General features: G+C 38.6%; 1 protein-coding gene across 1 annotated transcript in view; it reads left to right on the top strand.

The window, feature by feature from the left end:
• Positions 1–12,184, top strand: part of MYO7B (myosin VIIB) — a 113,373-nt gene that overhangs the window by 32,366 nt on the left and 68,823 nt on the right. The window contains 4 exon segments of the mRNA XM_051990624.1: positions 5,438–5,575; positions 6,966–7,118; positions 7,829–7,927; positions 10,369–10,463. Coding sequence (XP_051846584.1) covers positions 5,438–5,575; positions 6,966–7,118; positions 7,829–7,927; positions 10,369–10,463 — 485 coding nt within the window.

The following is a 12,184-nucleotide window of genomic DNA, read 5'->3' as shown; positions in this document are numbered from 1 at the left end:
AAGATTAGAATCAAAATAACATATTAAAATATAAGGTCCAAAAACCTAGGACTTTTGAAATATCTTGTACAGTTCTCAAAATTTTAGAAGAACAAGAAGAACAAGAAGAAGAAGAAAAGGAAGAAGAATAAGAAGGAAAGGAAGAAGGAGGAAGAGGAAAAGGAGAGGAGAAGTAGGAAGATGAAGGGAAGAAGTAGGAGGAGGAAAAGAAAGAGGAGGAGGATTGGAGAAAGAAAGAGAGACAGAGAAGGAAAGGGAAAAGAAGAAGAGGGAAGAAAAGGAGAAGTAGGAGGAGGAAGAGGGAAAGGAGAAGAAGAAAAGAAGAAGACGACAAAGGAGGAGGAGGAAGAGGAAGAAGAAGAGGAGGAAGAGGAGGAAGGGGAGGACATCTTCTTGTATTACATGGGGATTCCAGTTGCATTGGAGTCACTTCTTGATGCCATGGGTCCTCCCTTCTGTAGATCAGAAACATCCAGAGCTCCCACATCTGTCATGAGATACATACCCTTTGTGTCTATGTCTGACAGATGTTGAGACATATGTATGTGAAAGAGCCAAGATTAGATATCATTATTTCCCAGATGGTGTGAATTGAAATAAAAAGAGAAACACTCTTATGTGACATAAAAATTGATTCCAGAAAAGAATAGTCTACTCCTGCCAGCAGACTGAACTGGTTCCAAATCATTGTAGGCTGGGTAGAATCTATCCAAGGGCTTCTGTCAATGGTGTCACTATCTTGATACCTATCTTGAGACTCTGGACTTTGGTTTGAGGTTTCATATAAGGATATGTAAAAGGAGAACATTGTTTGAAAACCATTTTTAGCTCTAAATTTTAGGAAACTACAAAAATAGCTTTCAAGAAGGATAAATTTATAACCTTCCTTTGAAGTCCTCTAGAATTCCTCCCTTATGGTAGGTGCTCAAGATTGTATATTTAGAGCTAGGAAGAACCTTAGAGAAGTCAGCTTATCCAATTCTCCCATTTTACAAATGAAGAAACCAAGGCCAGTGGGATTATACAGACCTGGCTCCTCTGACTCAGAAGGTAGCATTCTGTCTGCAACTGGCAAGCTTAGAGCCTGAAGCTGAAGCCCTTTTCCTGTGGTTTCAGTCTCAGCAGTTCCTCTGCAAGGACTCCACATTTTCTTTCTAGAGGATGTTGACAAACCATGTGTTCACCATTAAGGCTATCACTAGAACATTTTTCTCACTAAGCAAACACAATTGAACTGGAGACACAGAAAACAGGTCCCTGTGTTAGGAGAGGAGGCTGGCCAAACCATTCTCACTGGGGAGAAGTGGGGGGGGGTGTCCCATGATAGACTTTAGAGGGTGAAAGTATTTTGGAATGAAGAGAAACTTCCCAATGTATCTCAGACTTGTGCTTTTAAGGCATTTGCACCTCAGTTTCCTTATATGTAAAATGGAGTAGTGGTGGAACGGAATGGACTAGGTGGCCTTTGAGCTCGATATTGAGGGGCCCAACCGTTGTTTACTCCATTGTTTGGCCCCAGATAGGCCCTGCAAGTGCTTGTCAAATTCTCCCGGGAGTCAGGGGAGGGATGGGGGGAGGGAGGAAACCCCCCAGTTCATTCCCAAGAAACTCCACTGTGAACTCAAAGGCGCTGGTCCTGGTTGTAGACATTAGCCACAAGAGGGCACTATTGTTTCACCGTGAGAACAAAAGATTTATCCTGGCTCCGGAAAATAGCACCTCCCAATTCTGTCTAGCAAGGCCAGACCGAGGTGTTGTGAATTGGGAAATTGTCTTCAGCACACCTCACTTGCTGAGGTTTTTTTTAGCCTTTATACCCATTTTAAGCACCAGTACTCTCATACTTTCTTCATAGAAAGAAAAGGTTTAATAAACTAATTCATATTCAGAGTTTAATATTCAATATTTCAAATTTAGGAATAAAAATAATTCACATTTCTCTAATCCTGCCAACATTTCAGACTCTATATATCTAAAACTGAATTCATTATTTTCCCCCAGTCTCCTACAACTCACCCTTTCCTCTCTCCCTTCCTTTCTCATTTCCTTCCTTCCTCCCTTTCTTGATCCCTCCTTCCCTTCCTTCTTTCCTTCTTTCTTCCCTCCCTCCCACCTTCCCTTTCTCTTTTCCTTCCTTCCTTCCTTCCTTCCTTCCTTCCTTCCTTCCTTCCTTCCTTCTTCTTTCTCTCCCTCCTTCCCTTTCTCCCTCCCTCCCTCCCTTCCTTTCATGCTCTCTTTCATGCTCCCTCTTTCTCTCCATTCCTTCCTTCCTTCCTCCTTCCTTCCTTCCTTCCTTCCTCCTTCCTTCCTTCCTTCCTTCCTTCCTTCCTTCCTTCTTTCCTCCCTCCCTTCTTTCCTTCTTTCTTCCCTCCCTCCCTTTCTTCCTTTCTTCCTTCCTTCCTTCCTTCCTTCCTTCCTTCCTTCCTTCCTTCCTTCCTTCCTTCCTTCCTTCCTTCCTTCCTTCCTATTCTTCCCTTTCTCCTTCCTCATTCTCTAGTCAATAACCAAGCATCTCCAATATTACCTTCATAACTTATCCATCTCCCCTTTCTTTTCATTTTCATGGCCACCACCCTGTTAGGCTGACTTGTCCAAATGTACATTATTGGACTGTTATTGGAGCTGTTCTGGTTCCAATATCATATTTTACTTATTTCCTGTGTGACTTTGGACAAATCACTGTATTTCTCTGATATTCTATTTCCTCATCTATAAAATAAGGTGGTTGGATTAAAAGTCTTTTGAGGTCTTTTCCAGCTCTAAATCTATAATCTTTTGACCTCAAAACTGTCCAGGGATCTTTCCTCTGCACTATAGAGTTCCTTCCTGCCTACGTGGAACTTCATCCTTAAAGCCAGTCCTATACTGATAACAAAAACAGTGTCAAATTAACATTTTATTTCCAGAACCCTAAGGGAATCAATGGAGAAGTGTTATTTTCTCCAGAAGCCAACAAACAATTCATTTGCCAGACTGTCATGCTCCTTGAACTCTACAGACAACATTGTCACATACTGGTCAGCACAAAGAACCTCAAAATTGGTTTCTGGGATCTGTTCCAGTCCCAAGATTGCCTATGCATAAGGTAGTCTTTTATTGCTCCAAACCTAATAGAAAAATAATTAAAGTTCCTACTGCAGGCTATCTTTCAGAGAGATCATAGTATTATACACTGAAAGCTAAACAGGATCTTAGAAGTCATTTAATCCAAATTTCTCATTTTATAAATGAAGAAATTGAGGTTTAGAGAGGTAAACTGGCTTACTTAAGATCTCACAAATAATAAAAGGTTGAGCTGAAATTCAAATTCAATCCCTCTGTCTCCAAATCTAAGACCCTTTTCATTGTACCAAGGATTTTCTTTGTCTCTACCAAGTGGAGCCCAATGTTAAAGAATAGAAAAATCAGAACTTTTTAGGAACCTGTACTCATACTTGCTTCTATTATGGTGGAAAGCAAAAGAGGTTTTCTTAGGTTTCTCTGCAGTAGGTGATTGTCTACGATTATTTCAGAAGAACTAGGATACATTCACTCAAATGTCTCTGATCTGCTTTATCACAATTGATAAAGCATAAAATCACAAAATCATAGAATCACTTGGTTTAAAAGAGCCTTGGAAGTCCTATGAAACATATTTGTTAAATTTTTCTTTCTCAATGAAGGGAGAGGTAAAAATGAAGGAGGAAATGCTCATTAATTAAAAAAATAATTTAAATAAAGATGTTCATTAATTGGAAAAAAGTTAAACAAAGATGGGTGATATTGGCCCATTGATTTTCCAAGTTAACATTTACATAAGGTCTCAAGATTTGCAAAACATTTTCCATAGGTTATATCATTTGATTTATAATAACCATGTGAGATAAATCCTATTATTATAATATCTTACAGATGGGGAAACTAAGGCTGGGAGAAGTGAAGGGACTTGCCCAGAATCACATAGCCAGGAAGTATCTGAGAATAGATTCCAATTCAGCTCTTCCTGACACCAACCCCAAAATTCTATACATTTTCAACCAAAAGTGTCAATAGTTACTTAGGATTTGTTGTAATGGTAAATTGACTAAAAATGGTGACATGACCTTGTAGTTAATGGTCTGAACTGTGAGTCAAGAAACTGGAATTCTAATCCCAATGTCAATTCTGCCCATAGTACTGCCTTGCTGGGACCCTGAGCATATCAAATAACCCCTCTGCTCTTTTAAATGATAATACCATACCATTCAACTGATTTGGAATGGAAACAAAAGAAATAAATTTCTTATGGCTCAGGTGGGGGTACTCACTAACTATTGGAGATTATTTTAATAAGCACTACAGTACATTAGGAAATTGGTGGGGAGTAAAATTGTAGGAAGAAGGCAGATCATTGGCTACAGGCCTCTCAATTGATTTAACCACAGGAGCAGAGCACAGAACAGTATTGTAATTATTATTATTGATAATAATTACCAATGATTTACTGACACCTGGGGAGACAATGACCTCATATTTTTTTTTGGCTTGTGAAAGCTTGCGGAAACCATAATGGCAGTCATACATCCCTCACTGAATATTCCTAGGACTTAATAAATGGCCTCTGAGAGAAACTAATCATTAATTTAATACTGGGAAAAATCCACTTTCTTCTCTGCCTTCCCTCCCTTCCCCACTTTGCCTTTTGATCATTTTTTTATTAAGTTTCCTGGAACCTTACTTCAAATTATCAGGTATAGTCAGATTTATGGATATAAATGTGTATGCACACACACACACACACACACACACACACACACACACTCACACACACTCACACACACACACACACACACATACACACATACCCTAACCTAGCCCAGGAATGAGTGCAAATATTGAACTTGCCTTATGGTACAGACTTGGGAAAACACTAAGGGACTTCATTCTAAACAAACTCCCTATGTGAAAAATCCATAGTATCAAACATATGTTTAGTTCTCAGGGGTCGCTGACTGGCTAAGCATAAGAATCCTATTCCTTACTGAAAGCCAGAGTCTGGTCATCTCTTACTCCCCTTGATGGTTATATCTTTGCCTAATAGCAGAGGGTACTTAAGAGAGAAATTCTCTGTCTACTAGCTCTGTCTCTGAATGGCAATGCCCTTCTCATTAATATATATTCGGGGGGGGGGGTCGGATTGATCTAATTCGTGTCTTGGCTTAGACTTCACTGACTGGAGACTTTGCCTTCTTTCCTTCTCTGCTACATTTTAGCAATTATGTAAACATGGCCTGATTGTATACAGTGTTTTACTATTATCATAGAAACAAAAGAAATAAAATTAAATCTATTAAAACAACTATTGCATAAGGGTTTTCAGGATAACTGATGGAATTTTCCCCAGAAGTCTCTGTGAACTTCTCTTACGTAAGTTCAGGTGTTTGTACATGGTCATTCATGATGTGTTTTTGTCCTATAGAATGCTGATGCTACCAAACGCCCCTCTACCCTCGCCAGTCAGTTCAAACAGTCCCTGGATCAGCTGATGAAAATCCTGAACAATTGCCAACCCTACTTTATCCGCTGCATCAAACCCAATGAGTTCAAGAAACCAATGGTAACTTGCATCCTTCTCCCATCTTAGTTGCCATTTTAAGGAAGAGCAAGGATTGTGTCACTTGTATTCTCTGAGATCCAAGGTCCTAACCCTTTCTTTTCTTTCCTTCCTCTTTCTCCAACACCATTTGTTTTTATCGATGGTAAATATCTGTTAAGCATCTGCTATATGCAGTGCATTATGCTGGGTTCTGAAAACAGTTAAGTTTGGACATCTGGATTTGTAAAATAAAGAACATAAAGTGATATCTTTCAAACATAAATTAACATCTTGAAAAGCAACTCAGGAAATAACTTCATTTTTTTTTGCAAATAAGGCTATTACTTTTTAAAAACATTTTTAAAAATATCTTTCCCCAAAAAAACACATGCAAAGACAGTTTTCAACATTTACCCTTGCAAAACCTTGTGTTCCACATTTTTGTCCCTCTTTCCCTACCTCCTCCCATAGCAGCAAGTAATCCAATACAGGTTAAATGTGCCATTCTTCTAAACATATTTCCACATTTATCATGAGACTATTACTTTTGCTTTGAAAAGGAACACCTAAGCTTTCCAGAAAACTACCTGAGGTTTAAAGAACTCTGAGTCAGCTTCCACTGAAAAATCAGTTTTCAGCACCTCTACCAATGTGTTTTCTCTTACTAGGTCATGTAGAAGAACATTTTAGTTTAAAGGAAAAGACATTTAATCAAAAAACACAGCAAATAAGTCATATGGAAGACTCTCCATGAAAAGCAAATTATACATGATGCAGATTTGCTGGGCAATTCTCTTTTTCTGTTCTGCTTTGTATGTAGAAAGATTTATTTTATTTAGCTTTTGCTAGTTCAGGATTTTAAAATAATTAAATAAAGATTTCTCCCTCTGTCCTCTCCTCAGTAGTGTACTTTCCCATCAATTGCCACTAAATGGTGGGAGGAATGTATGTGGTGAACATGTGTGGCAAGTGAACAAACATTGACAGAATCATAAGAAACGCATGTGATCAGAGAACATGATGGCTTTGTCAATTCATGTCTCTAATACTGCAGAACCTCTCATGTCTTCTGGTGATATTGAACTGCTCTTTCCCTGGTGTCTCCACTTTGATTATGCTACTCTGTCTTGCTGTCTATTGATCTAATTGCCTCAGTTTTCCCATTTGTAATACAAGGGTAATCATAAAACCTACCTCCTAGGTCTGTAAGGATCAAATGAGAATAATTGCAAAGCATTTAGTACAGTGCCTGGCACAGAGTATGTGCTATATAAATGCTAGCTATTATTATTGGTCTTACCACTACCAAACTCTTGTGCCCAAATTTCTCACAATATGGAGACTTTGGTTACAGTCCCAGCTCTGGAACTAACTCTCTAATGTGCTGCACCTGTGGTTTCCCCTTTGCCAGCTCTTTGATCGGGAACTGTGCATTCAGCAACTACGTTACTCAGGCATGATGGAGACTGTGAAGATAAGGAAATCAGGCTATCCCATCCGATTCACCTTTGAAGATTTCTTCCAGAAGTACAAGATACTACTGCCTGCGCCTGCTCGAGTTGAGGTTTGTCTTAGCCTGTGCTCGGGGAAGGTTGGTCAGGGAACTTTGGGATTTTTTGTGCCCATCCTGCAAGTGCCTGCCATTTGGCAAAAGGTCTCACAGCCTGTTAGCTTGGCAAAGCAGATGGCCAGCCCCTTAACAAAATTGGAAAGTTGTGTATTTTGTCCTCAGAATTCTCCCACCTTCCCTATCCTGTATCCTTTTACCTGCCAACTACCCACCCCTCTATTCTACCAGAAATTTCCAATGGCCTTATGCTGCCTTTTGTTTCCAGAAGCTTCATGTAGGTATGTTCTCTCTTAATGTAATGATGTAATGCAGAGAGAGCTGGCTTGGGAGCTGATTGCATTGCCTTTCATCTATTCTGATATATCTTGTATGACCCAAATTTTGTATATGTCGTCCCCTATTTGATTGTGAACTCAGTGAGGGCAGAGACTGTGTTTTTGCCTTTCTTTTTATTGCCAGCATTTAGCACAATGCCAGGCACATAGTAAGTACTTAATCAATCTTTGTTGACTTGACCAACATCACCTGTAAAATGTAGTTTAGTAAAGGAATATGTGAGAGCTCCTTTGTTGAAATATCTTGGAGGAACTGAGGGACTCACTCTCTCCAGTGCTCCAAAAAAGGATAAATCTCGGTGAAGAGGAACTCATCTTTGCTGCAGCACTAATCCATCCCTATTTTGTTTGTTTTGTTTTTAATGACAGCTGCAGGACAAACCTCGCCAGGGCACTCTGCGCATTTCAGAAACCTGGCTGGGGAAAAATGAAGACTGGAAAATGGGGAAAACCAAAATCTTCCTGAAGGTAAGCCTGACAGAACATATCATTGTCTCTATCTTTCAGGAAACAAAGTACAAGCAGATACTATGTCACTTATGCCATAATCTTATAGATTATATAAAAGGATTTGAATCAATCTCCTGGTTATTCAGTTGACTCAGACTGTTTCTATTGGCAAGTGGGCAAGAGACTTTGGATAAGGATCTTCTGACAGGCACAGATTGAAATAATAACAATAGTTAGCATTTATTCATATTGTAAGGTTTACAAAGAGCTCTCCAAACATTATCTTATTTGATCCTCACAGTAACCTTGGCAGACAGATGTTATTATTATCCTCATTTTATAGATGAAGCAATAGATAGAGTGTTGGATAGAAACTTATCTTTTTTTGAGTTCAAATCTGGCATCAGTCACTTGTTAGAAAACAGAAATTAAAAATAAATTAAAAAATAAAAAGATACTTATTAACTGTGTGACTGTGGACAAGTCACTTAACCCTCCTTGCCTTAGTTTCCTCATCTGTAAAGTGAGCTGAAGAAAGAAATGGCATATTCTTTCAGTATCTTTGCCAAGAAAACCCCAAATGGGCCACAAAGAGTTGAATATGACTGAAAATTACTGAACAACAATGAAAACAAAGATGGGGAAAATGAGGAAGGTTAACTGACTTGGCCATGGTTATCCAGTTAGTAAGAGTCTGAGGCTAAATTTCAACTCAAATCTTCCTGACTCAAGGTCCACTGTTCTATTTACTGTGCCACCTAGATTAGATTATGGCAGACCAGTATAGAAAAGTTTTATTGGTCTAGTGACTGAGTAAAGTCTTCTGGTCTTTACATGTCTACTATTTGGTGTATACAACTTATCACTGCATTGGCAGCACCATCAGATTGAAGTCTGAGTTTATGTAAATTCCAGGGGGTTAGGAGGGCAAGGACCATCAAATTGTTTGGAAGGTATAGTATCTGATCTCTATTTCTAAAACTTTTTTTTTAAGTCTATGATTTCTTCCCTGAGGATATTCCCTCAATCATTGAAGATCATGACCCCAGCATGCCTTCCTGAGGTGCTATGAACAAAGTCATTTGTCACCTTCTGGGGATGAGTCTCTGTGATCCTATCTAAGCTGATTTTAGGAAATAGTTCATACAGTCCATTTTTGAAATCACAGTCAAAGGTCTTCCAACTTAGTATCTACTACAAGTTTCATTCCCCTGCATTAACATTCAAGAATCCAAATTCACTTTATTTAAGTGAATTCACCTTAAATTGAATCCTCACAACCTCTCTCCCCAATAGGGCAGGTTGGCATTATTGACAGCATGTCAATTAAAAGCTTGTGCTTTACAAAGAGAATGATATAGTCCCTAATCCTTGCCTTTTGAGAGTTTACAATAAATGATGCACACTGAAATGCAAGGACTAAAGAAGACCTTCCCCTTCCTTCTCCAGATGATAGAATCTAGAAGTAATATGAATGAAATAAAAAAGCATATATTAAGAACTTATTATATGCAAAGGGTACAGCACTTATTAATCACTTACCATGTCCCAGACATTGTACTAAGTACTTTATAATATTATCTCATGCGATCCTCTCAATAAGCCTGTAAGTTGGGTGCTATTATTATTTCCATCTTACAAATGAGAGAAATGAAGCAGAGAAAGATTAAATAATTTCCCCAGGATCACATACCTAATAAATATCTGAGGCCAGAATTGAATTCAAGTCTTCTTGACTCTAGATTCAGAGCTCTGTCCATTGTACTACTAATTATTTTTAGAGAAACAAATAGAAAAGTAAAACCTTCACTCTCAAGGAATTCACATTCTAATATCAAGAGACAATACTCAGAACAAGTTTTACTTGCATATCAGGAAGAAATGCCCCATGGTCATTAGTTGGTGATAATACATCTTCTTTAAAGCCATTTCCGCTAACAAAATTAAGTAAGTTTCTGATAATGAACCATTTAACAATGCCAGGGACTTTGGTGGTAAGAACTTTCTCTTCTGGGTCTTGGGTGGCTGCAGCCCCTGCAGACAAGGTTATCAGACTATATTTCCATAAGAGTTTCTTCCTGGGATGATGGCTATGGGGGCTGGAGTGGAAGCGTGATTGGTGACTGGGAGGTGCTACTATTTCTGTGGCTTTTGAGCCTAAGTTTCAATTGGTAGCAATTGGTGTTGGTGGTGTTGAAGAATAGACATTTTCTCCCAAGTGATTGCCCCCCCCCTTAATGATTATTGTGAGGTCTGAGCCAGAAATAAGTCAGTAGTTTGGGCAACATTGCCATTCTCAAAGTTGTTAGATTCAGGGTCCTGGGCTATTTCTATTTGGGTCAGAGTAGAAGCAGTAGTAGGCTCATTTGTCTGCATATATTAACTCTTGCCTCTCCCTCCTAGTGCCTTATTGCTTCACCTAGGCTGGCTTACCTACCCCATATCTAATTCTCTCTCAGGATTATCAAGATACCCAGTTGGAGATGCAGAGAAGCCAAGAGCTGTATAAGAATGCTGTCATCATACAGAAAGCCATACGGGGATACAAATACAGGTATACCTGGGTCTACCCCTTATCCCCTATCCTTCTTCATGCCTCCTAAGTTCCTCTTTCTCCAAAAAAAGAAATTCCTCCTAACTCCACTTACTTAGATAATTGATCAATATTGATAGTATGGAGAAGAGGAAAAGCATTTATATAGCACCTACTATGTGCCAGCCACTATATTAAGCACTTTTTGCAAATATCACTTGTGATCCTGGGGCCAGATGTTCTCCCTTTATCCAACTAAGTGCCATAAGTCTTTATAGAGCTATTTCAGTATCTTCACAAATGTGCAGTATACTGAGATTATAATGTGTAAATTGGTCAATATTAGCTCATGTATAAAGGGCAGTCTCATGAAGTCATTAGACTTACTTTGAGTTGTTCTTGAGAGCAAAATTAAGACCATTAATGGGAAGTTACAGAGGCCAATTTCAGCTAAATTCAGACAAAAGCTTATTAATTTGAGCTGTCACCAAGTATATAGTGAAATAGTGACTTTCTGTGTCACTTGAAATGTTGAAGCAAAAAATAGTCATTTCTCAGGAATACTATAAAAGGAATCCCATTAAGAGGGAAATTGTATAAATGATATTTAAGAACTCTTCTAACACTAAAATTTTATAATTTTACGGTTATGTGGTCAACTAAAAGTAACATCACTGTGAAAACAAAGCAAAGATTGGTCCTCAGTCACAAGTACCTCTATGAAAACCAACAAGGGAAATTCAAAATCAGAGTTGCTGCCTGGAAATATTGCAGAAGTGTGGAGGCATTAAAAGATAGTAGGATAAGAGACTCAGGCCTTCTACCTGTATCAGTTTAGTAGGGTGAATTGGAGAATGGATAAAAGTCAGAGTCTCTATGTCAAAAGCAATTTGTCAAACAAGGATGGAGTCAGCAGTCAGTAGTACCACCTCTAAAGTATAGCATGTCTCACTGCCCTATGCTTTGGTGAGCACTAAGAGACTGCTCTGAGTGGTGATGCAGTAATGAATCAGGGAGAAGCCAGCTAAGGAGAAAATGAGAGAGGGAGGAAAAACATGTAGGTGACAATAAAAAAATGATTTCTCATCTTCAACACTTCTAGCATTTGTCATTTCAGAGGCATGGTACTTTCCCTACAAGACATATAGTACCCCTCTCTGCCTTGTATGAAGTGTATGTACTTTGTATGAAGCAATATGTTAAAATACCCAGGTTCTTAAACTGGGGCCCACAGACCTCCAAAGAATTCAAATATAGATTTCAGGGTATTTGTGAACTCAGATGGGAAAAAAATACATCTTTATTTCAATATATTTGTTTTCTTTGTAATTCTGTATGTTTTATTTTATACATTTAAACATATTCAAAGACGGAATCATAGACTTTGCCAGACTGCCAAAAGTGTCTGTGGCATAAAAAAAAAATAAGAACATCTGAAATAACAGAAAGAGCACCATCCCTGGTGTTGGAAGACTTGGATTCAAATCTTGTCTCTGACACTTAAGTCCCTGTGCCTCAGCTTTCTCATCTGTAAGATGGGGAGTTTGGACTAGAGGTTTCTATAGTTTCATAAGTTACTGTGACTCCCAGTCCGAAATTCATGTCCACATATCCATCTATCTAGGAATGAGGGTATCTATATTTAAGTAGGCTGATTATAAACACAATCTATTTTCTGACCTGTATTCAGTTACAGTAATGCCCCACATGTTACAAGGGCTGATCCCTTCATGTAGCCAAGT

Source organism: Antechinus flavipes, chromosome 3 (genome assembly GCF_016432865.1).
Source record: "Antechinus flavipes isolate AdamAnt ecotype Samford, QLD, Australia chromosome 3, AdamAnt_v2, whole genome shotgun sequence".
NCBI classification, from domain to species: domain Eukaryota; kingdom Metazoa; phylum Chordata; class Mammalia; order Dasyuromorphia; family Dasyuridae; genus Antechinus; species Antechinus flavipes.
This window is presented reverse-complemented; position numbering and strand designations above follow the sequence as displayed.